Source organism: Budorcas taxicolor, chromosome 5, assembly GCF_023091745.1.
Source record: "Budorcas taxicolor isolate Tak-1 chromosome 5, Takin1.1, whole genome shotgun sequence".
NCBI lineage: Eukaryota > Metazoa > Chordata > Mammalia > Artiodactyla > Bovidae > Budorcas > Budorcas taxicolor.
In genome coordinates this window covers 332628-359566 of record NC_068914.1, presented here as the reverse complement: position 1 = coordinate 359566, position 26939 = coordinate 332628, and the positions used below count along the sequence as shown (strand labels likewise).

Genomic DNA, 26939 nt, shown 5'->3' with positions numbered 1-26939 from the left:
TTCAAGGCACAGCTCACAACTTAACCTCTTTTACGAATTTTTTCTTGCCTAGCCTCCTCGGGACTTCTCAGCCCCTGACATTCCCATTGTCCTGCATTTCCTGCAGCTTTATCTAAGCAAAGCCTCTTTATCACACTATCTGCTGAGAGCCTTGCGTGTGCCAGCTGCTGTCTCGAGGCAAGGTGCGTAAGGCCATTTGGTCCGGCATGGTCCAGCGCTGACACACACAGGAAGTGACGGCGCAGCGCTTCACAGCTAAGGGAGGATGGAGGTCCAGGTGCCCAGCACAGCTTAGAGGGTGAGGGGGACAGGGCGGCACAGTTTTCTGTCGGAGATGATACCAAAACTCCCTCTCCACTGTTCATCTGGATGAAGCCCTTGTTCTCACGGCTTAGAGGCAGACAGTTCCATTCCCAAGGGGGAGATTTTCTCAGAGAAACTGGGCATTACATGACATTTATATTATCCTTCAGTTACATCAGGGGTTAAATGGCTGGTATAAACTGGTCCACGAATCTAACTACATATAAAATATTGCCTGGGAAAATACTTGTAAAATGACAAATTTTAAAATATAAGTAAGCCAGTTCTAAGCTGGAGACCACTGGGTGAGGTGGTATTAACAAATTTAAATTTTGAAATACCCTTCTCCTCCTCTCCGACATTTAAAAGTGTCTACTCTTGAGAATTTGCCGTCTTCAAACCAAATATGTTTCTTAGGCTGTAAGATCACATGCAAATCATTTACATTTTGAAAGTATTATACTATAATCATGGAACATTAAAAAACACCAACGACAACAATCTAACAGATTAATAAAAGAATTCTTGGAGAAGGCAAACAAGTGTAATACGCCTTATGGCAGATTGTTCACTGTTATTTGGGGACTTACCAGAACCTCTTCTCGTAACTGTCCCAAAGGCACAGAAAGCTGATTGAGGGCCTTGTCCATGCCGACCTAAAGGCAAGTTGGCACAAACACATCAGGGCCAGGACTAACAGTGAAGCCTACGCTTAACGATCAGAGCTGTACCAGACTTAGGCTATTCTTTCTGCACAATTATACGCTGCTAGCAACCACGTAACAAAAATGTTACTCTGCCATAAATATTGCTCATTGAATGTGAAAAACCTGTTGATATATAAGAACTATAAAAATAAGGAAAGTCATAATAAATCAAAAATTCCTATGCACAATTTGCCTTTGGATGAAATTTTAAATGACTTAAAAAACTAACAGGAAAAATAGCTATATCTGTTGTTTATGATATTCAACCAACTGATATGAAAGTCTGATGGACTACATTTTTCCTAAGCATTATTACAACCCTTCAGAAAAATCCAAATTAAACAGGATGGAAATAAAATTTTCAGGGTTTCTAATCCTACTGGAACATTTATCTTAGTGGTGTATTTCTCAAAAGCAACTATGGCTCGTTATTCTCAATGCTTCTTGAAATTCCCATAGAGATGGCTATTTTCCATTTGTCTTTTGACAAACAGACTTAAAATATGAAGAAGACTTTCACAACCATGAGAACTCAAGTATTTCTAAGCAACTTTTCCAAGCAATTGATATGCTTCTTATAAACAATTCCTACACTTTTCTAAAATGTGTAAAAATAGGCTTCTTAATGATTAATATTGGCCAATGTCTTCTCAACCTACCTCTGGCTAGCACATGTACCTGAAAGTAAATTAAACATTTCCTTAAGAAGAGTTGATATCTGCTCTCGGAAATTAGTCTAAACTGGTGAGATTTCATGGTAATCAATTAGCAACTAACAAAATCAAACATTCTTGGTATTGCTATCCTTTACTTTTTAACACTTCTTAGTAAGTCATTCAAAAAATAATCAAACTAAACTAAAAACAAGAAATGTGTATCAAGAAAGTTTCGTTCCTTTATTAATAAGATTAGCAATCCCTTCAAGTTTCTGGGGAAAAAAAATAACTAAAAGGTTTCTAAAACGACTCAGAGCTGCTAAGAATGAACATGACTGAGGAAGGAAGTGTGCAGCGCCTGTGTAAGCACACTGGCGGGCAGGGCTGCGCATGCCAGGGTTACCAGGTTTGTTGACAGGTTGACAAAGTCTGCGTAGTCCTTGTTGATGAGCTCGACCATGGCTGCTTTGAGCAGCTTATAGTAGAGCTCCAGGTCGTCTCTAAGCGCTTCCAGCTGGACTCGCTTCCGACAGTCAGACACAAAGTGATCGACGTCGAAGTCTTCCTGAAAATAAAGCCAGAAAAAAAGAATTATCGCAACAACATCACATCTTACATATAAAAATAAAAGGAGAGAGAATAACAGAGAAACACCATTCTGTTCATTTGAAAGGTTAACTGCTGTCAGGATAAAGCCCTTTAAACACACAGGACATAAAGGCGCTTGCACACGATCAAGGTGCCCAGAGGGAGGCCCCTGACCAAGAGCATTCTCTCCTGCTGCCTAAATCCTAAAAGGGATTTCATTCGTTTTTAACTACACACATTAAATAGGCTCTTCTCAAAACAGAAATAGTTTATTTTCCCTCAAGTTTTAAAAGTAACAAATATTCACTGTGACAATTTCAACCTATAAATAAAGCCATCCCTCAGCATCCATGGGGGCCTGTTTACAGGACCTCCGAGGACACCAAAATCTAGTATGTCCTAGTCTCTAATATAAAATGGCACAGTACTTACATGCACTTTAAATCATCTCTAGATTACATAACACCTAATAAAATGTAAATGTCACATAGATAATGGAAAATACTATGTAAATAGTTGCCAACTATTTGTTGCAGCAAATTCAAATTTTGTGTTTTGAAACTTTCTGGAATTTTTTTTCCCAAATATTTTCACTGTGAGGATCGATGAGGTAACATCTATCACACAGTTACAAATTTCCTTTTCTTGCTATGATAAATTTTAAGATTTACTCTCTTACACTTTCAAATATACAGTACAGTATTATTAACTACAGTCACCATGCTTCACATCTCATCCCCATGAGTCATTTAACTAATGGACTGTAAGTCTGTACCATTTGACCCCTGCACCCATTTCGTCCATTCCCCAACCCCTGCTCTGGCAACCACCAATCTGTCCTCAGTACCTTTGAGTTAACGTTTGTTTTGTTTTTTATATTTCACATAAAAGTGAGATCATGATCACCTTTCCCTAACTTATGTCACGTAGCATTAATGCCCTCAAGGTCCATCCACGTTGCCACAAATGGCAAGATTTCTTTCTTGTTTAAAAACACCTTTGTTTACTGTTCCTGACGGTGCTGCACCTTCACTGCCGCGGGCGGGCTTTCTCTAGCTGTGGCGAGCAGGGGCTGCTCTGCATTGCCGTCTGCAGACTCCTCACTGTGGTGGTTTCCCTTGTTGTGGGCAATGGACTCCAGCGCACAGGCATAGCCGCTGTGGCTCAGAGGCTCCTGTGCTCCGTGGCAGGCGGAATCTTCCCGGACCAGGGGTCAAACCTGCGTCCCTGCACTGGCAGGCAGATTCTTAGCCACTGGACTGTTGCAGAAACCAGTCATCGAGAGACCAAGCAGCACACTCAGAGAGCTGAGAGCTCAGCTTTATGACGCCAGCGGGCCCAGAGCAGTTAACACTCCAAGCTCTGGGCCCCAAACAAAGGGGTTACACAGTTTCCACAGAGAGACTACGGCGGGCTACACTAGCTGCTAATAGGCTGGTTTAAACTAAGCAGTTCTGTGTGCATGGGAACAGCAGTCAAGATGGGGGGGGGGGAATGCCTGACCTTTACATGGACAGGCATGATTAAGCAGGTTTACAGGGGCTGGGGAATTGCAGACAGCAGGGCAAGGGTGGCGAGATAAGCTCCAGTTCCTAGTGTTTTGAGTCCCCACTTTCTGAGACTACGTGACCTACGTGATCGACTTTGCAAGGAGCAAGCTGAGTTACACAGGCAGAACGAGCAGGAGGTTATGTAAAATTGTGACTTTTCCTTTTCAGTACCACCAGGGGAGTCTAGGTTTATCTCCTTTTCATGGCTGAATGATATTCCTCTGTGTGTGCGGAGTGTATAGATCATGGTTTCTTTATCTATTCATCTGTCAATGGATGCTAAGCCTGCTTCCATGTCTTGACTATTGCAAATAATCCTGCAGTGAACACTGGGGACCTACAAGTGTAAGCCTCACTGGCCACCAAAGCCGGGTGACCTAGAGTTGTCTCCGGGCAGCAACTGCAAACATCAGGGCACCAGACAAGTACTCAAGCTCCTTTCTAGGAGATACTGTCCAGCTGGAACAAGGCAGAGAGCGCAAAGACGGCTCCTGCCCGCCGCCAAGCCCCTAGAGAGTGTTAAATTAGAGGTCGGCTCCTCAGGCTGATGATGCTTTGAGATAAACAAGCCTCTTTCACAGAAAGTCTGGGCCCTTTTCAGCTGCCGTCTCCGTGCCAGGCCCCAGGAGGGTGACCAAATTCACGCTGCCCTTCAAAAGCGGTTTCTCCGACCATGAGCCTGGTGGGTCCTGCAGATGCCAGTTCCACTGACTTTCAAAGGTAGACGTCTGGGGGCTCAGCTCCCAGATGCAAGTCTTTACAGGAGGGGTGCCAAGCTTAGGGTTCACACCCTTCACTTCTCAGGCAGCAGCTGGGGATGGTAGCTTCCTTCCAATTGTGGGTCACCATGCTGAGAGTTGGGTGGACGGTGAGACCATGTCTCAGCCTTTCCTATCCACTTTGATGTGGGCTGTTGGCCAGATGTGCAGGAGTTGCTCAGAGGAGGAAACTATTCCAGGTTTAGCTACTGATTTCATGTGTCCACGGGAGCAGGTAAGTGTTGTAGGATCCTCCTTGAATGAAACCCTTGACCTTTATGTTCACACACACACGCACAATCACACACATACACAGAATCTTAATGAACCTTTTCTAAGCTATTTTTCTCCTTTTACATATAACTCCAATGTCTTTTCATAATACATATTAATTGGTATTGACATTTTATATGGATGTTGAGTATTCAACTGAACAGATGTTCAAAATCTTTCAAAACCAACTTCCAAGCATTGTTCACAGAATCATTATGCCCGGTTTCCCTCTATAACATTCTGATGCCCCTGGTAGGCACACAGGCACACAGACAGCAAATCACTGTCTACTTATGACTTCGGTACTAACTGAGCTGTTTGGTTATCAAGTATCAGGTATGATGATTCCCAAACTTGTTAAGGCCACTTATACTTATCACCAAAATTACATAATTTTATTAAACATTGTATAAACCAACAAAATATAAGTACAAAATGATAACTGTTTTCATGAAAACTAAGGCAGATGCTTTGCAAAGACCTGATGCTGAGAAACTGATAAGACAGTCTTTGCTGAATCACATTAGATATACGAGATGACCACGAGCCAGGCAGCGCTGTGGGAAGGAGGATCACACGGATCTTGAAGGATTCTCCACCAGATTCTCTGCAAATGCCTTAGGGTTCTCATTCAACTTGAAGCACAACAAAAAAAGTCCAATTCACTGACAGATTTTCAGAGAAAAGAATTTCATGCCACATCAATGTAGAACAGATGTATGCATATGTTAAGGACAACATGCACCATTCTGTAAGAGTACTTACAAAAACGGACTTTCTTAACTAATCACCCAAACACTTGCTGTAACAGTGTCAGATAAGCAATTTCTTACCAAACTATAATTTCACAGCCACCTAGTGAAAAACCATCTGTTTCTTTTACTTCTTGAGACTACCTCAGATAACACCTTAGACTCACAGTTACACAACAATCACAGAAAGAATGTGGGGGCAGGGCTCAGCCTGACATCTCGGCCTAGGTACTGACCCGCCGCATGACTGCGCGGAGCACTCGGCCTGTTACTCTGAAAGCATGAACTCCAGATGGATGGAGTTCAGATCTGAGCTTCATGGCGGCATTCTAGATCACAGAACCTGAGCTCTAACACATGCTACTAGCCAATATTAGTGCTCGATTTGCCATTTATCTGTTTGTTCCTGGATAGACAAATGTTGCACTACACAGGAGAAAATGACTTAGAACACGTGTGGATATTGGATGAGGCAGCTTCTGCTATGAAAGCAAACAACTTCAAACTCACAGTGGCATATAATAACTGCCACATTTCATTTACCAGAAAGTTTCACTTTATACTGTAGATTTACTAAACATCCAGCAATTGATATTATTATCCAGAAAATATCCATATGGAAGAGTGGATTTAGATACCAACCTCACACTATACACAAAAATTTAACTCAAGATAGATTAAAAGACAAATAGAAGAGCTAAAACAATAAAACTCTAAGAAGAAAACAGGTGAGAATATGTGTGACCTTGAATTAGGCAGTCATTGACACAAAAAGCATCAAGATAACAGATAAACTGAACGCAATCAAAACTAAAACTTGTGTGTCAAAACACATTATTTAAAAAGTGAAAAGACAACCCAGTGAAAGGGAGAAAATATCTGCAAATCATGTATCTGACACGGGTCTAATATCCAGAATATAAAAACTCTTACAACTCAACAGTTAAAAGACAAACAGACCAATTAAAAAATTAGCGAAGGATCTGAATAGACATTTCTCCAAAGAAGACATACAAATAGCCGATCAGCATATAAGAAATTAAAAACTACTCAAGAGTTTGGCTGTGATGCGGAAGAGAGTGATATGGAAGTGACTAGAGGCAGGAGGGCCAAGAGGAAGAGACCAAAGCAGGAGCGTGTTTAAAAGCCCCTGGGGGTGAGGTCAGAGGAGAGCACCAGGGGGTCTGGGCTGCAAGCACGGGGAGGAGTGGGGTGGGAAGGACCAACCTCAGGAAGGAAACCCCTTCCTAAACAGGTGAGGAGGAGAAAGGGGATGGGCACACACACAGGAATGGAGCTGTCATCAGTTAAGATGAAGACGTTCCCACCCGATGGCACTATTTTTTCTATAAAATAGAAATCATATGCTGGGATAGAAGGATAGATTTCAACAGCACCCCTAGGTGAATGGGTCTAACTTGTCTTTGTCAGCAGCCTCTTCTCTCCCGTACTACTAGTATCTTAGGTCCTATTTCATGTATTAGTTGGCTATCAACCCTCGCTAAGGACTTTTGTATTTTTTAAGCTGACAAAACTAATGCTGTGATGTTGTCACCACCTCTATCACCAAGCGATAGAAGCCTACCACCATCTGCCACTCTCGTCTTCTGATCACACTACAGCTTTCACAAGTCCGTCCTCTGCTCTGTGTTTCTCATTAGATCTTACAAGGACCACTGAAGCATTTTCAGCAGCCTCTTTTTTCTGAGTTCAGAAAGGTAGTTGGTTGTTTCTTAAGCTTTTATTAAACAACTTCCTAAAAGTCTGAGATACCACTACGACATTGAGTTAGGGCTGAAACACATGTGCAAGAATGGCCCAAACCAAAATACTAGCTCATCAGTTCAAATGCACCATAATTTCCCCTTGAAACAGAACCCTATATTAACTTGAAGTAACCAGTGGCACGGCATCCTCTAACACGGCTTCAATGCAGCAGACATGACTACGTCATTCCCTGCATCACACCTGAGTGCAGCTCATCCAGCGCAAGCCCCTCAGTGCAGCACACAAGAGCAACTCGCGGCCCACCCAGCTGTCCTACTTTTCCCGTCTCAGTTCTGGTCATCCTCCCAGCTTCTCTGGACTAAGTCCAGTTTCTCAGCACACACTGTGGTCTTTCTGTGACCATACTCAAAAGCCTAAATCTTATCTGAAGTGAAGTCAAGTGAAGTCGCTCAGTCGTCTCCAACTCTTTCGACCCGGTGGACTGTACCCCACCAGGCTCCTCCGTCCATGGGATTCTCCAGGCAAGAATACTGGAGTGGGCTGCCATTTCCTTCTCCAAGGTGATCAATGAGTGCCTGTTTATTAAATGAATGATTGCTGCCATTGTCCCAACAGGGCCTCATCACGTGTGTGTGACAAAGTTTCCTTTGACTGGAAACGAAGTTTCCAATGACTGGATTTTTTTTGAGTAAACTCCACTCTGCTAATGCAAATCGGACATTCTCTAACTTTCTCACAGACACAAATTACAATATGCTTTGAATCAGACAGACTTAAGAAATATAACCCCGAAGGCATACTCTCTATCATTTCTGCCATGTGACCAAAACTTTTAAAATGTCTCTCTGAAGGAAACATAAATTGCAAGTAACCTTTATCTCCAAGTCTCACCTAGGAAACGAACATTTAACACAGGGCAGCTGTCCTGTGTATTTTTCTTTTACATGTGAAGTGGTCACATTTATTAGCACCACAAATTACAGAGCACACTCAGAGGCATGAAAGAATGTGAAACTGCTGCCATTTCAGCCACCTCCCCAGTCTGCTCTCTCCTTCATCAGGTTCTACTTTCGAACTTATTCTGAGGTTTCTACTTTCTGAAGCCTCTCTTCCCAAAGGCATTCTATCAGTTCAGAGCAAGAAATATGGTGGGGCTAGCAAGTCAGAAAGAATGCTGGTGCTGAGCCTGAAGGAAGCCTTGAAGGAGGCAACAGTTGCTCACGTTAAGCTCTCTGTGTTCCGAGATTCCTGAACAGGCCAAACCCCTAATCACTGCTTGTGCCTCGGCTTCGTCCATCACACCTCTCCTCATCACGCTCTCCTTCTACCCCTTGCTCTAGGACAGCCCTCAGCCAGGACATGGAACAAAGTGTTTCTAGATCAGCAAGTTCACTCTGCACTCCCTTTCAAATTACGCCCTTCGTTACAGAGGCTAAGCAGGAACATCACTGTACAAGAACAAGAGCACATCATTCCTGGGTCTAGATGGCCTGCATAAAAAAGACGGCATGGCCACCCTGGAGAAGAGCCAGGTGGAAACGCTTTTTTAAAAAAAACTACATCACTTCATTTTTTTTATTCTAGTTGACATACAACGTTGTGCTAGTTCCAGATGTACTGCAAAGTAGGTCGTTTCGATGCAGACATGAATCCACTCTTTGTTGGGTTCTTCCCCATGTAGGTCACTACAGAGTGCGGAGTAGGGTTCCCTGTGCTATATAGTAAGCCTTTGCTAATCTATTTTATCTATAGTAATGTGTATATGTTAATCCCAATCTCCTAATTTATCACCTCTCCCCATGTGTCCCCTTTGTTAACCATAAAGGTCTAGTCAAGGCTATGGTTTCTCCAGTAGTCATGTATGGATGTGAGAGCTGGACCATAAAGAAAGCTGAGCACTGAAGAACTGACGCATTTGAACTGTGGTGTTGGAGAAGACTCTTGAGAGTCCCTTGGACTGCAAGGAGATCCAATCAGTCCGTCCTAAAGGAGATTGGTCCTGAATATTCTCTGGAAGGACTGATGCTGAAACTGAAACTCCAATACTTTGGCCACCTGATGCAAAGAACTAACTCGTTGGAAAAGACCCTGATGCTGGGAAAGATTGAAGGTGGGAGGAGAAGGGGACGACAGAGGATGAGATGGTTGGATGGTATCGCCGACTCAATGGACATGACTTTGAGTAAGCTCTGGGACAGGGAGGCCTGGTGTGCTGCACTCCATTGGGTCGCAAAGAGTCAGACACGACAGAGCGACTGAACTGAACTGGACCATACATCTAATGCTGAGATCTGCGCGTCTGCTTCGTGAATAAGTTCCTTTGTTATCACTTCTCAGGCTTCCCAGGTGGCTCTGTAGTAAATCAACTACCTGCCAAAGCAAGGAAACATGGGAGACCTGAGTGTCACCCCTGGGTTAAGAATACCCCCTGGATAAAGAAACGGCAAACTACCCCAGGGTTCCTTCCTGGAGAATCCCATGGACAGAGGAGCCTGGCGGGCAACAGTCCATGAGGTTGCAAAGCGTCGCTTACGACTGGGCATGCACGCGCACACGCGTCGCCTTTATTAGAGCCCGGACGTCAATGGCGTGCTTGTCTTTCTCTTACTTCACTTAGTATGATGATCTCCAGGTCCATCCACGTAGCTGCAAATGGCATCATCCTTCTCTTTTTTATGAACAACATGGAAGCTCCTTTAAAAACTAAATACAGAACTACCACATCATTCAGCAACCCCACTCCTGGGCATGTATCTGAAGAAACTCATCATTTGAAAAGATACACACACCCTAATATTCACTGCAGCACTATTTGAGATGCAAAGACATGGAAACAACCTAAAAGTTCACAGGAATGGATAAAGAAGATGCGGTGTTGTTCAGTCCCCAAGTCACACCTGACTCTTTGCGACCCCATGGAGGTGCAGCACCGCCGGCTTCCCTGGCCTTCACCGTCTCCCCAGGTTTGCCCAAGCTCATGTCCATGTGGTACATACTGCTGCTGCTAAGTTGCTTCAGTCGTGTCCGACTCTGTGCGACCCCATAGACGGCAGCCCACCAAGCTCCCCCGTCCCTGGGATTCTCCAGGCAAGAACACTGGAGTGGGTTGCCATTTCCTTCTCCAATTCATGAAAGTGAAAAGTGAAAGTGAAGTCACTCAGTTGTGTCCGACTCTTCATGACCCCATGGACTGCAGCCCAATAGGCTTCTCCATCCATGGGATTTTCCAGGCAAGAGTACTGGAGTGGGTGCCATCGCCTTCTCTGGTGGTACATACTACTCAGCTATAAAAAAGAACACATGTAAATACTTTCTAAAACCAGATACTGTGAACTGAATGCAAGTATCAAAAAGATAAACTCATGAAGCTAAAAAGAAAAAAACATACTATGACTTGAAGTCATCAAAAAAACAAGAAAAGTAAGACTTAAATTCAGTTGCTCAAAAGTTTAAGTGTCTACTGAGCCAAAACGTTTAACTTCTTAACACTGAAAGCAGCCACTAAGTGGTATCAAAAACCTCAGTCCTTAGAAATAAAGCATAACTGTATTTCTTGACAGTGTATGTACAGTCCCAGAGCATTACACCAAAAAAATATGCAAAGTTCCACCCAGCTCTGATTCAAATCTTGGACATTGTCAAGGCTGTGCCTGATAAACCTTTAATATCCATAATATTTCAATTCTGTTTATGTAAGCTTATGTCCTATATTTACCTGCAGACCAACTTCAAGTTCACCTTATAAACAGTACAAGCTCCTAGATACAGAGATTAGATTAGTGGTTACCAGAGGAGAAAGGGGCCAACTGTATGGTGATGACTGGTGACTAAATTTGTGATGGTGCTCACTTTGTAGTTATACAGATGTTGAAGTATAATGCTATACTCCTTAAGTGTATATACCTTTTAAAAAATAGGCCTACCATCCGATCCAGCAATTCTGTTTCTGGGGTTTGTTTTGTTGTACTGCAACAAAATCAGTAATAAGATTCTAATCTTTTAAATATCGCATTCAGAAACTTTAGGCGAACGTTAAGGAAAAACTTTCGATTGCCTTTTCCACCCACCTAATCTCATGGGGTCGCAAAGAGTCGGACACGACTGAGCGACTGAACTGAAGTGAACTGAATCCCTGGGTAGGGACGTGGGTCCAGAGATTTGGTCAATACATTGGTACTGAGCTTCTAGGTGCAAGGCGGCGGTCGACAAACTTCTGTCTGCCCAGGATCTGGCAATTCCGACTGCACTGCATGGTAACGGGCTCGGGTAATAACAGGAGCTTTTACACCTGGCTCGAAACCACTTGCTCACAACTTCAGGCCTTTTCGTCACTATGCACAATTTCACAGAAGTGCCTTCTCACAGAAGGCTGCCCCGGCCACACCTGAGGCCCGAAGACTCACTGCGAAGGCAGCGAGGTCCCGCCGGGAGCTGATCCGGGGTGTGCGCGGCCCAGGACCCAGCAAGAGCAGCCCGAGGAGGCCCCGGAGGGAAAGGCAGGCAGGCCACCCGCCTCGGCTCGGGGAGCGCAGCCCCGGCGCGCACCTTCATGAACTCGTCCTTGTCGAAGCACAGCGTGTCCGGCCCCTTGGGCAGGTTCATCCGACTTTTCTCCATCCCGCCGGACGCCGCCTCTCAGCGCCAACCCCGGGCGAGGGGAAGAAGGCAGACCCGGCGCGCACCGACCCGGGGGCCGCGGCCGCAGCCGGTTGCCGCGGCGCGGAGAGCGCCACTTCCGCCAACATGGCAGCGGCCGCGCCGGGGCCAATCAGCGAGGGCGCCGCGGGCCGGCCTCCGCCCGCCGCCGCCAAGAGGGGCGAGGGCGCCGCCGCGCCGCCGCGCCGCAGGTCACGCTGCCTCCGTTCGGCGGAGGGCGGCACTGCAGCTCAGGCAAGCTGGGCTGGGCAGTCTGGCTCCCAGTGAGGCAGGTCTGAGGCTGAAGGGCACTGGCTGGAGGAGTCTGCGGCTTCCTCTCCAGCCACCGTTTCCACTGGGAAAAATGTACCTGCAGCATTCTTCCAGGATCTTCTCCCTGATCTTGCTCCAGGTCTGGCTCAGACCCAGCTGGGAGGTCGGAGTACCCTTGGGCCTTCACTCTTCTTAAGGGAGCACCTTTGAATAACTTTGGTCTTCACTCTTCTTAAAGAGCATCTCATCACCTACCTAGTCAGAACATAGCACACAAATACATGTGCATGCATACTTATTTTTAATCTAAGCCAGTATCTACTTAAAACCATTCACAACCTTAAAGTTGAGAGTTATGTTTTATTCGGTGAGAATTTTTAGGACTTCAAGTCCGGGAGATAGCAGCTCAAGTGACCGTGAGAGAACTGCTGTGAGGAGGCAGGGAGGTGGGGGACAGGTTACACAGAAGTTTTGCAACCAAGTGTAGGTAGTCTGAACGTCAAAAATGTTTTGTAACTTAAAGAAAACCAGATGTCCCAAGTTGAGAAATTTAGTGCTTTTCTACGTAAAGGAGGATGCAAGAGACTAGGCTTACTGAGGTTATTCCTTTGATACGCCCCTCAACTACCTGGGGCCAGCAGTCTGTTTACACGTCTGTGCTCCCTCAGGACTCACCATAGGGAAAGGCTGCAGTTTAATGGCTGCTAGACGGCGGGCACTATTTCCATCCTGACTACCCTCAGGGCTCACTAGCTCACCTTCCATGGTGGCTGCAATTGCTGATGACTGCGATATCCTTTGTTTATTGATATGACAGAAACTATTCCATATCTCCTTCCTCAGTGATCAAATTAAAAAAAAAAAGCCTTCCTTAGTGATCAATGCAAAGAAATAGAGGAAAACAATACAATGGGAAAGACTAGAGATCTCTTCAAGAAAATTAGGGATACCAAGGGAACATTTCATGCAACAATGGGCACAACAAAGTACAGAAATGGTATGGACCTAACAGATGCAGAAGATATTAAGAAGAGGTGGCAAGAATACACAGAACTATACAAAAAAGATCTTCACAACTCAGATAATCACGATGGTGTGATCACTCACCTAGAGCCAGACATCCTGGAATGTGAAGTCAAGTGGGCCTTAGGAAGCACCACTACAAACAAAGCTACTGGAGGTGATGGAATTCTAGTTGAGCTATTTCAAATCCTCAAAAATGATGCTATGAAAGTGCTGCACTCAACATGTCAGCAAAATTGGAAAACTCAGCAGTGGCCACAGGACTGGAAAAGGTCAGTTTTCATTTCAATTCTTAAGAAAGGCAATGGCAAAGAATGCTCAAACTACTGCACAATTGCACTCATCTCACACACTAGTAAAGTAATGCTCAAAATTCTCCAAGCCAGGCTTCAACAGTACATGAAACATGAACTGTCAGATGTTCAAGCTGGTTTTACAAAAGGCAGAGGAACCAGAGATCAAATTGTCAACATCCACTGGCTCATCAAAAAAGGAAGAGAATTCCAGAAAAACGTCTATTTCTGCTTTATTGACTGTGCCAACACCTTTGACTGTGTGGATCACAATCAACTGTGGAAAATTTTGAAAGAGATGGGAATACCAGACCACCTGACCTGCCTCTTGAGAAATCTGTATGCAGATCAGGAAGCAACAGTTAGAACTGAACATGGAACAACAGACTGGTTCCAAACTGGGAAAGGAGTACATCAAGGCTGTATTTTGTCACCCTGCTTATTTAACTTCTATGCAGAGTACGTCATAAGAAATGCTGGGTTGGATGAAGCACAAGGTGGAATCAAGATTGCCGAGAGAAATATGAATAACCTCAGATACGTAGGTGACACCACTCTTATGACAGAAAGTGAAGAACTAAAGAGCCTCTTGATGAAAGTGAAAGAGGAGAGCGAAAAAGTCGGCTTAAAATTAAACAATCAGAAAACTAACATCATGGCATCTGGTCCCATGACTTTATGGCAAATAGATGGGGAAGCAATGGAAACAGTGACAGACTTTATTTGGGGGGGGGGGGGGGGGGCTCCAAAATCACTATCTATGGTGACTGCAGCCATGAAATTAAAAGACACTTGGTGCTTGGAAGAAAAGTTATGAGCAACCTAGACAGCATATTAAAAGGCAGAGACATTACTTTGCCTACAAAGGTCCATCTAGTCAACGCTATGGTTTTTCCAGTGGTCAGGTATGGATGTGAGAATTAGACTACGAAGAAAGTCGAGTGCCAAAGAACTGATGCTTTGTGAACTGTGTCGTGGAGAAGACTCTTGAGAGTCCCTTGGACAGCACGATCCAACCAGTCCGTCCTAAAGGAGATCAGTCCTGAATATTCACTGGAAGGACTGATGCTGAAACTGAAGCTCCAATGCTCTGGCCACCTGATGCGAAGAACTGACTCATTGGAAAAGACCCTGACGCTGGGAAAGATTGAAGACTGGAGGAGAAGGGGACGACAGAGGATTAGATGGTTGGGTGGCATCACCCACTCAATGGACATGACTTTGAATAAACTCCGGGAGTTGGTGATGGACAGGGAGGCTTGGCGTGCTGCAGTCCATGGGGTTGCAAAGAGTCAGGCAGGACTGAGTGACTCAAATGAGCTGATTCCATTTTTCACTAGGAATAACAAATTTTTGTGTTTGAGGCCAGTAACCATGTGATTGGGCTTCCCTGGTGGCTCAGCAATAAAGAATCCATCTGCTAATGAAGGAGAGGTAGGTTTGATCCTTGGGTTGGAAAGATTCCCCTGGAGAAGGAAATGGCAACCCACTCCAGTATTCTCGCCTGGGAAATCCCATGAACAGAGGAGCCTGGTGGGCTTCAGTCCGTGGGGTCGCAAAAGAGTTGGACCCGACTTGGAGACTAAACAACAGGGGCGAGTCAATGCGATCATACACCCAACCCCGTCTTCTCAGACTTTCTCCCTCCTCTTGCCCCCGTACATCCCAATTTTATTTTGACAGTTTTCTTTCCTTTTCTCTTTTTCACTTTCCCAAGGTCCCTGCCTCTGGCTCTGAAGACCATGATCAAATGGTGAGGGTCCGCTTTTCTTTTTTCCTCCTTGGGACTGATAACTCAGACTACAAACCCCACTCGACACTCTCCACCCTGCAACTCTTCTTCCTGCAGACTCTGCCTTTATGCACCAGGTGTGGGCTGCTCCTACCTTGGAGATAACGTTAACCCCTAACAGTCCTTAAGGAAGAGTGGGACAGAGGAAGACAACACCTCAAAATGAGGTTCTTGCATTCAAGTTAGTGCAAAAAGGAAACTTGTCACATTTTTAAAACACGGATGCAGATCTGGGCCAGACCTGCCTGTGAGTGTCTGAGTGTCTCCTGCAGGTGCATGGGTCAGCAGTGGCCTGCTGCGGGGACCGGGGCTGTGGCTTCAGCAGACTGGGGAAGCACAGTATGTGAGCCCCACCATAGAGCCACCGAGTAGACAACTCACACACTGGACATCAATTATTCCAAAGAACGTTCTAAGGCCCACAACAGATTTCCCAACATGAGGATCCAGCAAAGGGACTGAGAACCCTCAGGGAATTTGACCTTGAAGGCCAGTGGGGTTTGATTACAGAACTTCCATGGGACTGGTGGAAGAGACTCTTAGGGGGCACAGACGAAACCTTGAGCACACTAGTGATGAGGAGAAAGGAGCAGTGACCCTCACAAGGCTGAGGCAGACTCGCCTGTGAGTGTCCAGAGTCCCCAGGGGAGGCACGGGCCAACATGGCTATTGCGGGGTCAGGGACACTGAGTACAACAGTCCTGGCATAAACCATTTTGAAGGAGGTTGCCATCACCCCACCATAGTTCAGCCTCAAGCCAACTACAGGGAGGGAACACAGCCCCACCCGTCAACAGAAAATTAGATTAAAGATTTACTAAGCATGTCAAAGCAAGACCCAGATTCCCTCACAGCCAATCCCTCCAATCAGGAAGCTTCCACAAGTCTCTTATCCTCATCCACCAGAGGGCAGACAGAATGAAAACCAAAATTACAGAAAATTAACCAAACTAATCACTTGGATCACAACCTTGTCTAACTCAGTTAGACCATGAGCATGCCACGTAGGGCCACCCATGATGGATGGGTCATGGTGGAGAGTTCTGACAAAACGTGGTTCACTGGAGAAGGGAATGGCAAACCACTTCAGTATTCTTGCCTTAAGAATCCCATGAACAGTTAAAAAAAAAAAAAAAGGCAAAAAGATATGACACTGAAAGATGATCTCCCCAGGTCAGTAAGTGCCCAATATGCTACTGGAGAAGGGTGGAGAAATAGCTCCAGAAAGAATGAAGAGGCTGAGCCAAAGTGAAAACAATGCCCAATCGTGGATTTGACTGGTGATGGAAGTAAATTCTGATACTGAAAAGAATAATATTGCATAGAAAACTGGAATGTTAGGTCCATGAATCAAGGTAAATTGGAAGTGGTCAAGCAGGAGATGGCAAGAGTGAACATCAACATTTTAGGAATCAGTGAACTAAAATGGACTGGAATGGGCAAATTTAATTCAGAGGACCATTAATCTACTACTGTGGGCAAGAATCCCTTAGAAGAAATGGAGTAGCCCTCAGGGTCAACAAAAGAGTGCAAAGTGCAGTGCTTGGGTGCAATCTCAAAAGTGACAAAGAGATTTTTGTTCGTGTCCAAGGCTGACCAGTCAGATCACCACAATCCAAGACTATGTCCGACCGCTAACGCTGAAGAAGCGGAAGCTGAACAGTTCTATGAAGACCTATGAGACCTTCGGAACTAACAACAATAAAAATGGTGTCCTTTTCATCATAGGGGCCGGAATGCAAAAGTAAGAAGTAAGAGATGCTACAGTGACAGGCAAGTTAGGGCCTTGGAGTGTAAAATTAAGCAGGGCAAAGGCTAACAGAGTTTTTCCATGAGGATCCGCTGGTCATAGTAAACATCCTCTTCCCACAACACAAGAAATGACGCTACACATGAACATCACCAGATGGCCAATACTGAAATCAAATTGATTATAGTTTTTTGCAGCCGAAGATGAAGAAGCTCTATACAGTCAGCAAAAACAAGACCTGGAGCTGGTTATGGCTCAGATCATGAACTCCTTATTGCCAAATTCAGACTTAAATTTAAGAAAGTAGGGAAAACCACTAGACCATTCAGGTATGACCTAAATCAAATCCCTTACGATTACACAATAAAAAGTGAAAGTGAATGCTGCTCAGTCGTGTCTGACTCTTTGCAGTCCTCTGGAATCCATGGAGTTCTCCAGGCCAGAATATTGAGGTGGGCAGCCTTTCCCCCTCCAAGGAGAATTGTACAGTGTAAGTGACAAATAGATTCAAGGAATTAAACCTGAAAAAGTATGGACAGAGATTTCTAACATTGTACAGGAGACAGGGATCAAGACCATCCCCAAGAAGAAGAAATGCAAAAAGGCAAAATGGTTGTCTGAGGAGGCCTTACAAATAGCTGAGAAAAGAAGAGAAGTGAAAGGCAAAGGAGAAAAGGAGAGATATACCCATCTGAATGCAGAGTTCCAAAGAGTAGCAAGGAGAGAGAAGAAAGCCTTCCTCAGTGATCAGTGCAAAGACACAGAGGAAAACCGTACAATGGGAAAGACTAGAGCTCTCTCCAAGAAGATTAGAGTTGCCAAGGGAACATTTCATGCAAAGATGGGCTCAATAAAGGACAGAAACAGTATAGACCTAACAGAAGCAGAAGGTATTAACAAGAGGTGGCGAAAATCCACAGAAGAGCTATACAAAAAGGATCTTCACGACCCAGATAAACATAATGGCGTGATCACTCGCCTAGAGCCAGACATCCTGGAGTGTGAATCAACTGGTTTTATGAAGTATCATTGCAAACAAAGCTACTGGAGGTGATGGAATTCCAGCTGAGCTATTTCAAATCCTCAAAGATGATGCTGTGAAAGTGCTGCACTCAATATGCCAGAAAATTTGGAAAACTCAGCAGTGGCCACACAGGACTGGGAAAGGTCACTTTTCATTGCAATTTCAAAGAAAGGCAATGCCAAAGAATGGTCAAACTATCACACAATTGCCCTCATCTCACACTAATAAAGTTGTGCTCAAAATTCTCCAAGCCAGGGGCACTGTATCAATCTAGAAGGGTGAGATGGGGTGGGAGATGGGAGGGAGGTTCAAAAGGGAGGGGTTATATGTGTACCTATGGTTGATTCATGTTGAAGTCTGACAGAAAACAACAAAATTCTGTAAAGCAATTATCCTTCAATAAAAAAATAAATTAATAAAAATGAAAAAATAAAACAATTTGGAAATATTCTTATCCTCAGTGGGGTTGTTAATTTGGTGGAAAGTGATTTGGCATATACCCCAGGCTATCATTGTGGGATTCCCTTGTGGTTCAACTGGTAAAGAATCCTCCTGCAATGCAGGAGACCTGGGTTGGGAAGATCCCCTGGAGAAGAGAAAGGCTACCCATTCCAGGATTCTGGCCTGGAGAATTCCATGGACTGTATAGTCCATGGGGTCACAAAGAGTCGGACATGACTGAACCACTTTCATTCTTCACTTTTCAGGGTATCAGGGACAGTGGAAAAGAAGATTACACTGGAAAAGATGTGCTCATTCTAGGAGGCAGAGATGGGGACACATTATGTGAAATAGTCAAGCTGAACCAAACATGTTCACTATGATAGAGACGGATGTGAAATACAGCAAAAAACAAACAAACAAACAAAAAATGTGGGGATGGCTTAGACAATCTTAAAGGAGACTGCTGTCAGGTTCTAATAGAAGACTGTATTAGAATACTGAAGATGTATGCCAAAGAGAGTTTGATTGCGTGATTAGTGATTTGACAACCGTTGCACTCTCCAGTGTCTGAGCGTCTGCTTTGGACATGCGGGCCCGCTGTGGTCTGCCACAGGGGCAGAGGCTCTGGGTGCAGCAGGGCTGGGAGTGGCAGGAGCCCTCTTGAGGATGCTGTGATTAGCCCACCGTTCAGCTGCCAGAACTTACACCGCACCAGGAAATGGACCCTTGGACGGCACAACAGAACCTTGTGCACCAGGACCCGCGAGAAAGGGGCAGTGACCCCACAAAAGACTGTCCCGGACATCCAGGAGTCTCCAGTGGAGGTGTGGGTTGGTATTGGCCTGCTGCAGGGTCGGGGACATTGAGTGTAGCAGTATACGCATGGGATCTTTAGAGAGGTCACCATTATCATCATTACCTCCACCATAGTTTCAGTCAGTTCAGTGCAGTCACTCAGTCATGTCCGACTCTGCGACAACATGAATTGCAGCACGTCAGGCCTCCAGTCCATCACCAACTCCCGGAGTTCACCCATACTCATGTCCATCAAGTCGCTGATGCCGTCCAGCAAGCTCATCCTCTGTTGTCCCCTTCTCCTCCTGCCCCCAATCCCTCCCAGCATCAGAGTCTTTTCTAATGAGTCAACTCTTCACATGAGGTGGCCAAAGTACGGGAGTTTCAGCTTTAGCATCAGTCCTTCCAATGAACACCCAGGACTGATCTCCTTCAGAATGGACTGGTTGGATCTCCGTGCAGTCCAAGGGCTCTCAAGAGTCTTCTCCAACACCACAGTTCAAAAACATCAATTCTTCGGCGCACAGCTTTCTTCACAGTCCAACTCTCACATGCATACATGACCACTGGAAAAACTATAGCCTTGACTAGATGGACCTTTGTTGGCAAAGTAATATCTCTTCTTTTCAATATGCTACCTAGGTTGGTCATAACTTTCCTTTCAAGGACGAAGCGTCTTTTAATTTCATGGCTGCAGTCACCATCTGCAGTGATTTTGGAGCCCCCCCAAAAATAAAGTCTGACACTGTTTTCACTGTTTCCCCATCTATTTCCCGTGAAGTGATGGGACCAGATGCCATGATCTTCGTTTTCTGAATGTTGAGCTTTAAGCCAACTTTTTCACTCTTGTCTTTCACTTTCATCAGGAGGCTTTTGAGTTCCTCTTCACTTTCTGCCATAAGGATGGTGTCATCTGCATATCTGAGGTTATTGATATTTCTCCCTGCAGTCTTGATTCCAGCTTGTGCTTCTTCCAGCCCAGTGTTTCTCATGATGTACTCTGCATATAAGTTAAATAAGCAGGGTGACAATATACAGCCTTGACGTACTCCTTTTCCTATTTGGAACCAGTCTGTTGTTCCATGTCCCGTTCTAACTGTTGCTTCCTGACCTGCAAATAGGTTCCTCAAGAGGCAGATCAGGTGGCCTGGTATTCCCATCTCTTTCAGAATTCTCCACAGTTTATTGTGATTCATACAGTCAAAGGCTTTGGCATAGTCAACAAAGCATAAATCGATGTTTTTCTGGAACTCTCTTGCTTTTTTGATGATCCAGCGGACGTTGGCAATTTGGCCCCAAGTAAATAGCAGGGAGGGAACACAGCACCAGCCATCAATAGAAAAATGGATTAAAGAGTTACTGAGCATGGCCCTGGCCATCAGAACAAGACCCAATTTCTCCCTCAGTCAGTCTATCCCATCAGGAAGTGTCCATAAGCCTCTTATCCTTGCCCATCAGAGAGGAGTCAGATTGAAAACCATAATCACAGAAAACTAACCAATCTAATCACATGGACCACAGCCTTATCTAACTCAATGAAACTATGAGCCATGCTGTGTAGGGCCATCCAAGATGGACAGGTCATAGTGGAGAGTTCTGACAAAAAGTGGCCCACTGGAGAAGGGAATGGTAAACCACTTCAGTGTTCTTGCCTTGAGAACCCCATGAACAGCACGAAGAGGCAATAAGATAGGACACTGAAAGATACATCCCTCAGGTTGGTAGGTGCCCAATATGCTACTGGAGATCAGTGGGGAAATAACTCCAGAAAGAATGCAGAGATGGAGCCAAAGCAAAAAAAAAAACAACACCCAGTTGTGGGTGTGACTGGTGATGGAAAAAGGTCTGATGCTGTAAAGAGCAATATGGCATAGGAACCTGGAATGTTAGGTCCATGAATCAAGGCAAATTGGAAGTGGTGTAACAGGAGATGGCAAGAGTAAACATCGACTTTCTAGGAATCAGCGAACTAAAATGGACTGGAATGGGTGAATTTAACTCAGATGACCATTACATCTACTACTGCAGGCAGGAATCCCTCAGAAGAAATGGAGTAGCCATCATGGTCAACAAGAGTGCTAAATGCAGTACTTGGATGCAATCTCAAAAACGACAGCATGATCTCTGTTCGTTTCCAAGGCAAACCATTCAATATCACAGTAATCCAAGTCTATGCCCTGACAAGTAATGCTGAAGAAGCTGAAGCTGAACAGTTTTATGAAGATCTACAAGATCTTCCAGAACTAACACCCCCAAAAGATGTCCTTTTCATTATAGGTGACTGGAATGCCAAAGTAGAAAGTCAAGATACACCTGGAGTAACAGTCAAATTTGGCCTTGGAGCACAGAAGGAAGTAGGGCAAAGGCTAATAGAGTTTTGCCAAGAGAACGCACTGGTCACAGCAAACACCCTCTTCCAAGAACACAAGAGAAGATTCTACATGTGGACATCACCAGATGGTCAACACCAAAATCAGATTGACTATATTCTTTGGAGCCAAAGTTGGAGAAGCTCTATACAGTCAGCAAAATCAAGAACAGAAGCTGACTGTGGCTTAGATCATAAAATCTCTATTGCCAAATTCAGACTTAAATTGAAGAAAGTGGGGAAAACCACTAGACCATTCAGGTATGACCTAACCCAAATCACTTATGATTATACAGTGAAAGTTAGAAATAGATTTAAGGGCCTACACCTGATAGACTATCTGATGAACTATGGATGGAGGTTCATGACAGTGTACAGGAGACAGGGATCAAGACCATCCTGAAGAAAAAGAAATGCAAGAAAGCAAAATGGCTGTCTGAGGAGGCCTTACAAATAGCTGTGAAAAGAAGAGAAGCAAAAAGCAAAGGAGGAAAGGAAAGATATATCCATTTGAATGCAGAGTTCCAAAGAATAGCAAGGAGAGAAAAAAGCCTTCCTCACTGATCAATGAAAAGAAACAGGAAAACAACAGAATGGGAAAGACTAGAGATTTCTTCAAGAAAACTAGAGATGCCAAGGGAACATTTCATGCAAAGATGGGCTCGATAAAGAAAAGAAATTGTATGGACCTAACAGAAGAAGATATTAAGAAGAGGTGGCAAGAATACACAGAAGAACTGTACAAAAAAGATCTTCATGCCCCACATAATCATGATGGTGTAAACACTCACCTTGAGCCAGACATCCTAAAATGTGAAGTCAAGTGGGTCTTAGGAAGCATCACTACAAACTAAGCTAGTGGAGGTGTTGGAATTTCAGCTGAGCTATTTCAAATCCTCAAAGATGATGCTCTGAAAGTGTGGCACTCAATATGCGAGAAAATTTGGAAATCTCAGCAGTGGCCACAGGACTGGAAAAGGTCAGTTTTCATTCCAATCCCTAGGAAAGACGAAGGCAAAGAATGCCCAAACTACTACACAATTACACTCGTCTCACGTGCTAGTAAAGTAATGCTCAAAATTCTCCAAGCCAGGCTTCAACAGTACATGAACCATGAACTTTCAGATGTTCAAGCTGGTTTTACAAAAGGCAGGGGAACCAGAGATTAAGTTGCCTTCATCCGCTGGATCATGGAAAAAGCAAGAGACTTCCAGAAAAACATCTATTTCTGCTTTATTGACTATGCCAAAGCCTTTGACTGTGTGGATCACAATAAACTGTGGAGAATTCTGAAAGAAATGGGAATACCAGACCACCTGACCTGCCTCTTGAGAAATCTATATGCAGGTTAGGAAGCAACAATTAGAACGAGACATGGAACAACAGACTGTTTCCAAATAGGAAAAGGAGTACATCAAGGCTGTATATTGTCACCCTGCTTATTTAAATTAAATGCAGAGTACATCATGAGAAACGCTGGACTGGATGAAGCACAAGCTGGAATCAAGACTGCAGGGAGAAATATCAATAACCTCAGATATGTAGATGACACTACTCTTATGGCAGAAAGTGAAGAGGAACTAAAGAACCTCTTGATGAAAGTGAAAGAGGAGAGCGAAAAAGTTGGCTTAAAGCTCAGCATTCAGAAAAGAAAGATCATGGCCTCTGGTCCCATCACTTCATGGCAAATAGAAGGAGAAACAGTGGAAACAGTGACAGACTTTATTTTGGGGGGCTCCAAAATCACTGCAGATGGCGACTGCAGAGCCATGAAATAAAAAGCTGCTTCCTCCTTGGAAGGAAAGTTATGACCAACCTACATAGTATATTCAAAAGCAGAGACATTAGTTTGTCAACAGAACTCCATCTAGTTAAGGCTATGGTTTTTCCAGTTGTTTTGTATGGATGTGAGAGTTGGACCATAAAGAAAGCTGAGCGCTGAAGAATTGATGCTTTTGAACTGTGGTGTTGGAAAAGGCTCTTGAGAGTCCCTTGGACTGCAAAGAGATCAAAGGGTTTCCTAAAGGAAATCAGTCCTAAATATTCATTGGTAGGACTGATGTTGAAGCTGAAACTCCAATGCTTTGGCCACCTCATGCGAAGAGCTGATTCATTGGAAAAGACCCTAACCCTGGGAGGGATTGGGGCAGGAGGAGGAGGGGACAGTAGAGGATGAGATGGCTGGATGGCATCACCGACTCGATGCACATGAGTTTGAGTGAACTCCGGGAGTTAGTGATGGACAGGGAGGCTTGGTGTGCTCTGATTCATGGGGTCGCAAAGAGTCGGACATGACAGTGACTGAACTGAACTGATTGTGATCCACACTGTCATAGGCTTTGGCATAGTCAATAAAGCAGAAACAGATGTTTTTCTGGAACTCTCTTGCTTTTTTGATGAGCCAGCAGATGTTGGCAATTTGATCTCTGGTTCCTCTGCCTTTTCTAAAACCAGCTTGAACATCTGGAATTTCATGGTGCATGTATTGCTGAAGCCTGGCTTGGAGAATTTTGAGCATTACTTTACTAGCGTGTGAGATGAGTGCAACTGTGTAGCAGTTTAGACATTCTTTGGCATTGCCTTTCTTTGGGATTGGAATGGAAACGGACTTTTCCAGTCCTGTGGCCACTGCTGAGTTTTCCAAATTTGCTGGCATATTGAGTACAGCACTTTCACAGCATCATCTTTTAGGGTTTGAAATAGCTCAACTAGAATTCCATCACCTCCAGTAGCTTTGTTTGTAGTGATACTTCCTAAGGCCCACTTGACTTCGCATTCCAGGATGTCCGGCTCTAGGTGAGTGATCACACCATCGTGATTATCTGGGCAATGAACATCTTTTTTGTGCAGATCTATGTATTCTCTCCACCTCTTCTTAAAATATCTTCTGCTTGTGTTAGGGGCATACCATTTCTGTCCTTTATTGAGCCGATCTTTGCATGAAATGTTCCCTTGATATCCCTAGTTTTCATGAAGAGATCTCTAGTCATTCCCATTTTATTGTTTTCCTTTATTTCTTTGCATTGATCACTGAGGAAGGCTTTCTTATCTCTCCTTGCTATTCTTTTGAAGTCTGCATTCAGATGCTTATAACTTTCCTTTCTCCTATGTGTTTTGCTTAGGGGCCGTGGGGGGGTGGGCGCTGGGCTTCAGAATCTGGGGAACACCTGCTACGTGAATGCGGCGCTGCAGTGTCTGAGCCACACGCCGCCCCTGGCCAGCTGGCTGGTGTCCCGGCAGCCCGCCACCCTCTGTCCGGCCGGCGGCTGCTGCACGCTCTGTGCCATGCGAGCTCACGTGACCCGAGCCCTCCTTCACGCGGGAGAGGTGATCCGGCCCCGCAAGGACCTGCTGGCGGGCTTCCACAGACACCAGCAGGAAGATGCCCACGAGTTTCTGATGTTCACTCTGGATGGCATGCAGCAAGGGTGCCTGAGTGCATCCCAGCTGTCGGGCCACGCCTCCGAGGACACCAGCGTCGTCCGTCAGATCTTCGGCGGGACGTGGAGGTCTCGGATCCAGTGTCTCCACTGCCTCGGTGTCTCGGACACGTTCGACCCTTATCTGGACATCAGCCTGGATATCACGGCGGCTCCGAGTGCGGAGCAAGCTCTGAGAGAGCTGGTCAAGCCCGAGAAGCTGGAGGCGGAAAATGCCTATGACTGTGGCGTTTGTCTCCGGAAGGTGCCTGCCACCAAGAGGTTGACTTTGCACAGCACGTCCCAGGTCCTGGTGCTGGTGCTGAAGCGGTTCACACAGCTGAGCGGGGCCAAAAGGGCTGAGGAGGTGCGCTATCCCCAGTGCCTGGACGTGCAGCCCTACACGTCTGAGCGGAAGGCAGGGCCCCTGGGCTACGTGCTCTATGCCGTGCTGGTGCACTCCGGGTGGAGCTGTGAGCGAGGACACTACTTTTGTTACGTCCGAGCGGGCAACGGCCAATGGTATGAGATGGACGATGCCAAGGTGACCGCCTGTGCCGAGACTGCTGCCCTGAGCCAGGGCGCCTACGTCCTGTTCTACGCCCGGGAGGGTGCGTGGGAAGGGGGCGCTGGGCGAGGGGCGGCGGCCCCCCTCGGGGCTGACCCCACAGACCCCGGGCAGCCTGCAGGAGACGCCAGCGGCAGAGCTCCTGGGTCGCAGGAGTCCCCGGGGGACACAGAGGCCGAAGGGATGAGCTTAGAGCAGTGGAGACGCCTGCAAGAACACGACCGACCGAAGCCGGCCTTGGAGCTCCGCGAGATCCAGGCTGCCCTGCCTGCCGGCGCAGTCGTGATTCACCGGTCCAGACACGGAGGAGGGAGAAACCGCCCGCCGCCCGCACAGGAGCACCACCGGCTCGACCGGCCCAGCACGGACACCCCGCCTCCGGGGCCGACGGACGTCGGCCAGGGCCCTGGTGCCAGCGGGAGGGCCAGAGCGACCAAGGGGAGGAACAAGAAGCCGCGGCCATCTCTGGGGCTGTGGCGGTAGGCCGGCTCCGATGCACATGCGTGCAGACGCCCAGGCACACTCTGTGTGCGGCACGCCCTGGGCGACGCAGCAAGAGTGCCGACGAGGAGCGAGTTCCTCTCTGGCGGTGAGGACGATGCGGCCTCCGGGGAAAAGGCGGGGCCTGCAGTGAGCCCGGGGTCTCGGCGTTCCCGGGGAACGGGTTCGTGCCCGAGCGGCTCAGCTCTCGAGGGCTGGCTCTGCTGGGAAGTCGCCGGAGCGAATGGGGTGCGTGAGCGGGTCTGAGCACGGTGCGAGGGCCTCCCACTTCTGCGAGCCTGGGAGAGTCCTCCGGGGATGGGACTTTGGGTGTGGCTTTGCCTTTCTTCCCCCGTCTCCAGTCCCTGGCCGCGCCGCTGGCCTCTGGTGAGTGACGCGGCCTGGAGACGCCTCACAGAACGCTCACAGCCAGCCGAGCAAGGAGACGATCTCCGGAGCCCTTCGGGGCTGGGAGGGGCGGGGGGTGGGGGTGGAGGGGTGGGGGGGTGGGGGAGGTGCAGGGAAGAGCGGATGCAGGTCCACGAACCGTGTCCTTCCGGCCGGCCAGGCTCTCGAAAATGCCCCAAACGTCGAGCAGCGTCTGCGGAGAAGATGGGCAGGCGGTCTTTATGGGTGGCTGCCCTCGGGAGGCCTCGTGCTCCTAGGCAGAGTGTCCGGCAGGAATGAGGCGGGGATCCGTGTGTCCCCGACAGGACGCTCATCCGCAAAGTTCCCTGGGGCTCCATTTCCGGTGCAAGGA

The 26939-nt window shown here is 46.2% G+C and overlaps 2 protein-coding genes across 2 annotated transcripts in view; one reads left to right on the top strand and one right to left on the bottom strand.

Moving 5' to 3' along the window:
* COG2 (component of oligomeric golgi complex 2) overlaps positions 1–12024 on the bottom strand; it is a 43916-nt gene extending 31892 nt beyond the window's left edge. The window contains exons 1-3 of the mRNA XM_052639798.1: positions 11861–12024; positions 2070–2231; positions 894–959 (exon numbers count right to left, since the gene is read on the bottom strand). Of these exons, the coding sequence (XP_052495758.1) occupies positions 894–959; positions 2070–2231; positions 11861–11932 (300 nt within the window). The 5' untranslated portion in view covers positions 11933–12024. The remainder of the gene's footprint in view (positions 1–893; positions 960–2069; positions 2232–11860) is intronic.
* A 34-nt stretch (positions 12025–12058) lies between these two features.
* On the top strand, positions 12059–26182 carry LOC128047432 (ubiquitin carboxyl-terminal hydrolase 17-like protein 6). The gene is made up of 2 exons (XM_052639634.1): positions 12059–12234; positions 24835–26182. Exons 1-2 carry the CDS (start codon positions 12059–12061, stop codon positions 26180–26182), a joined length of 1524 nt encoding a protein of 507 aa, XP_052495594.1.
* The last annotated feature ends 757 nt before the right edge of the window (positions 26183–26939 follow it).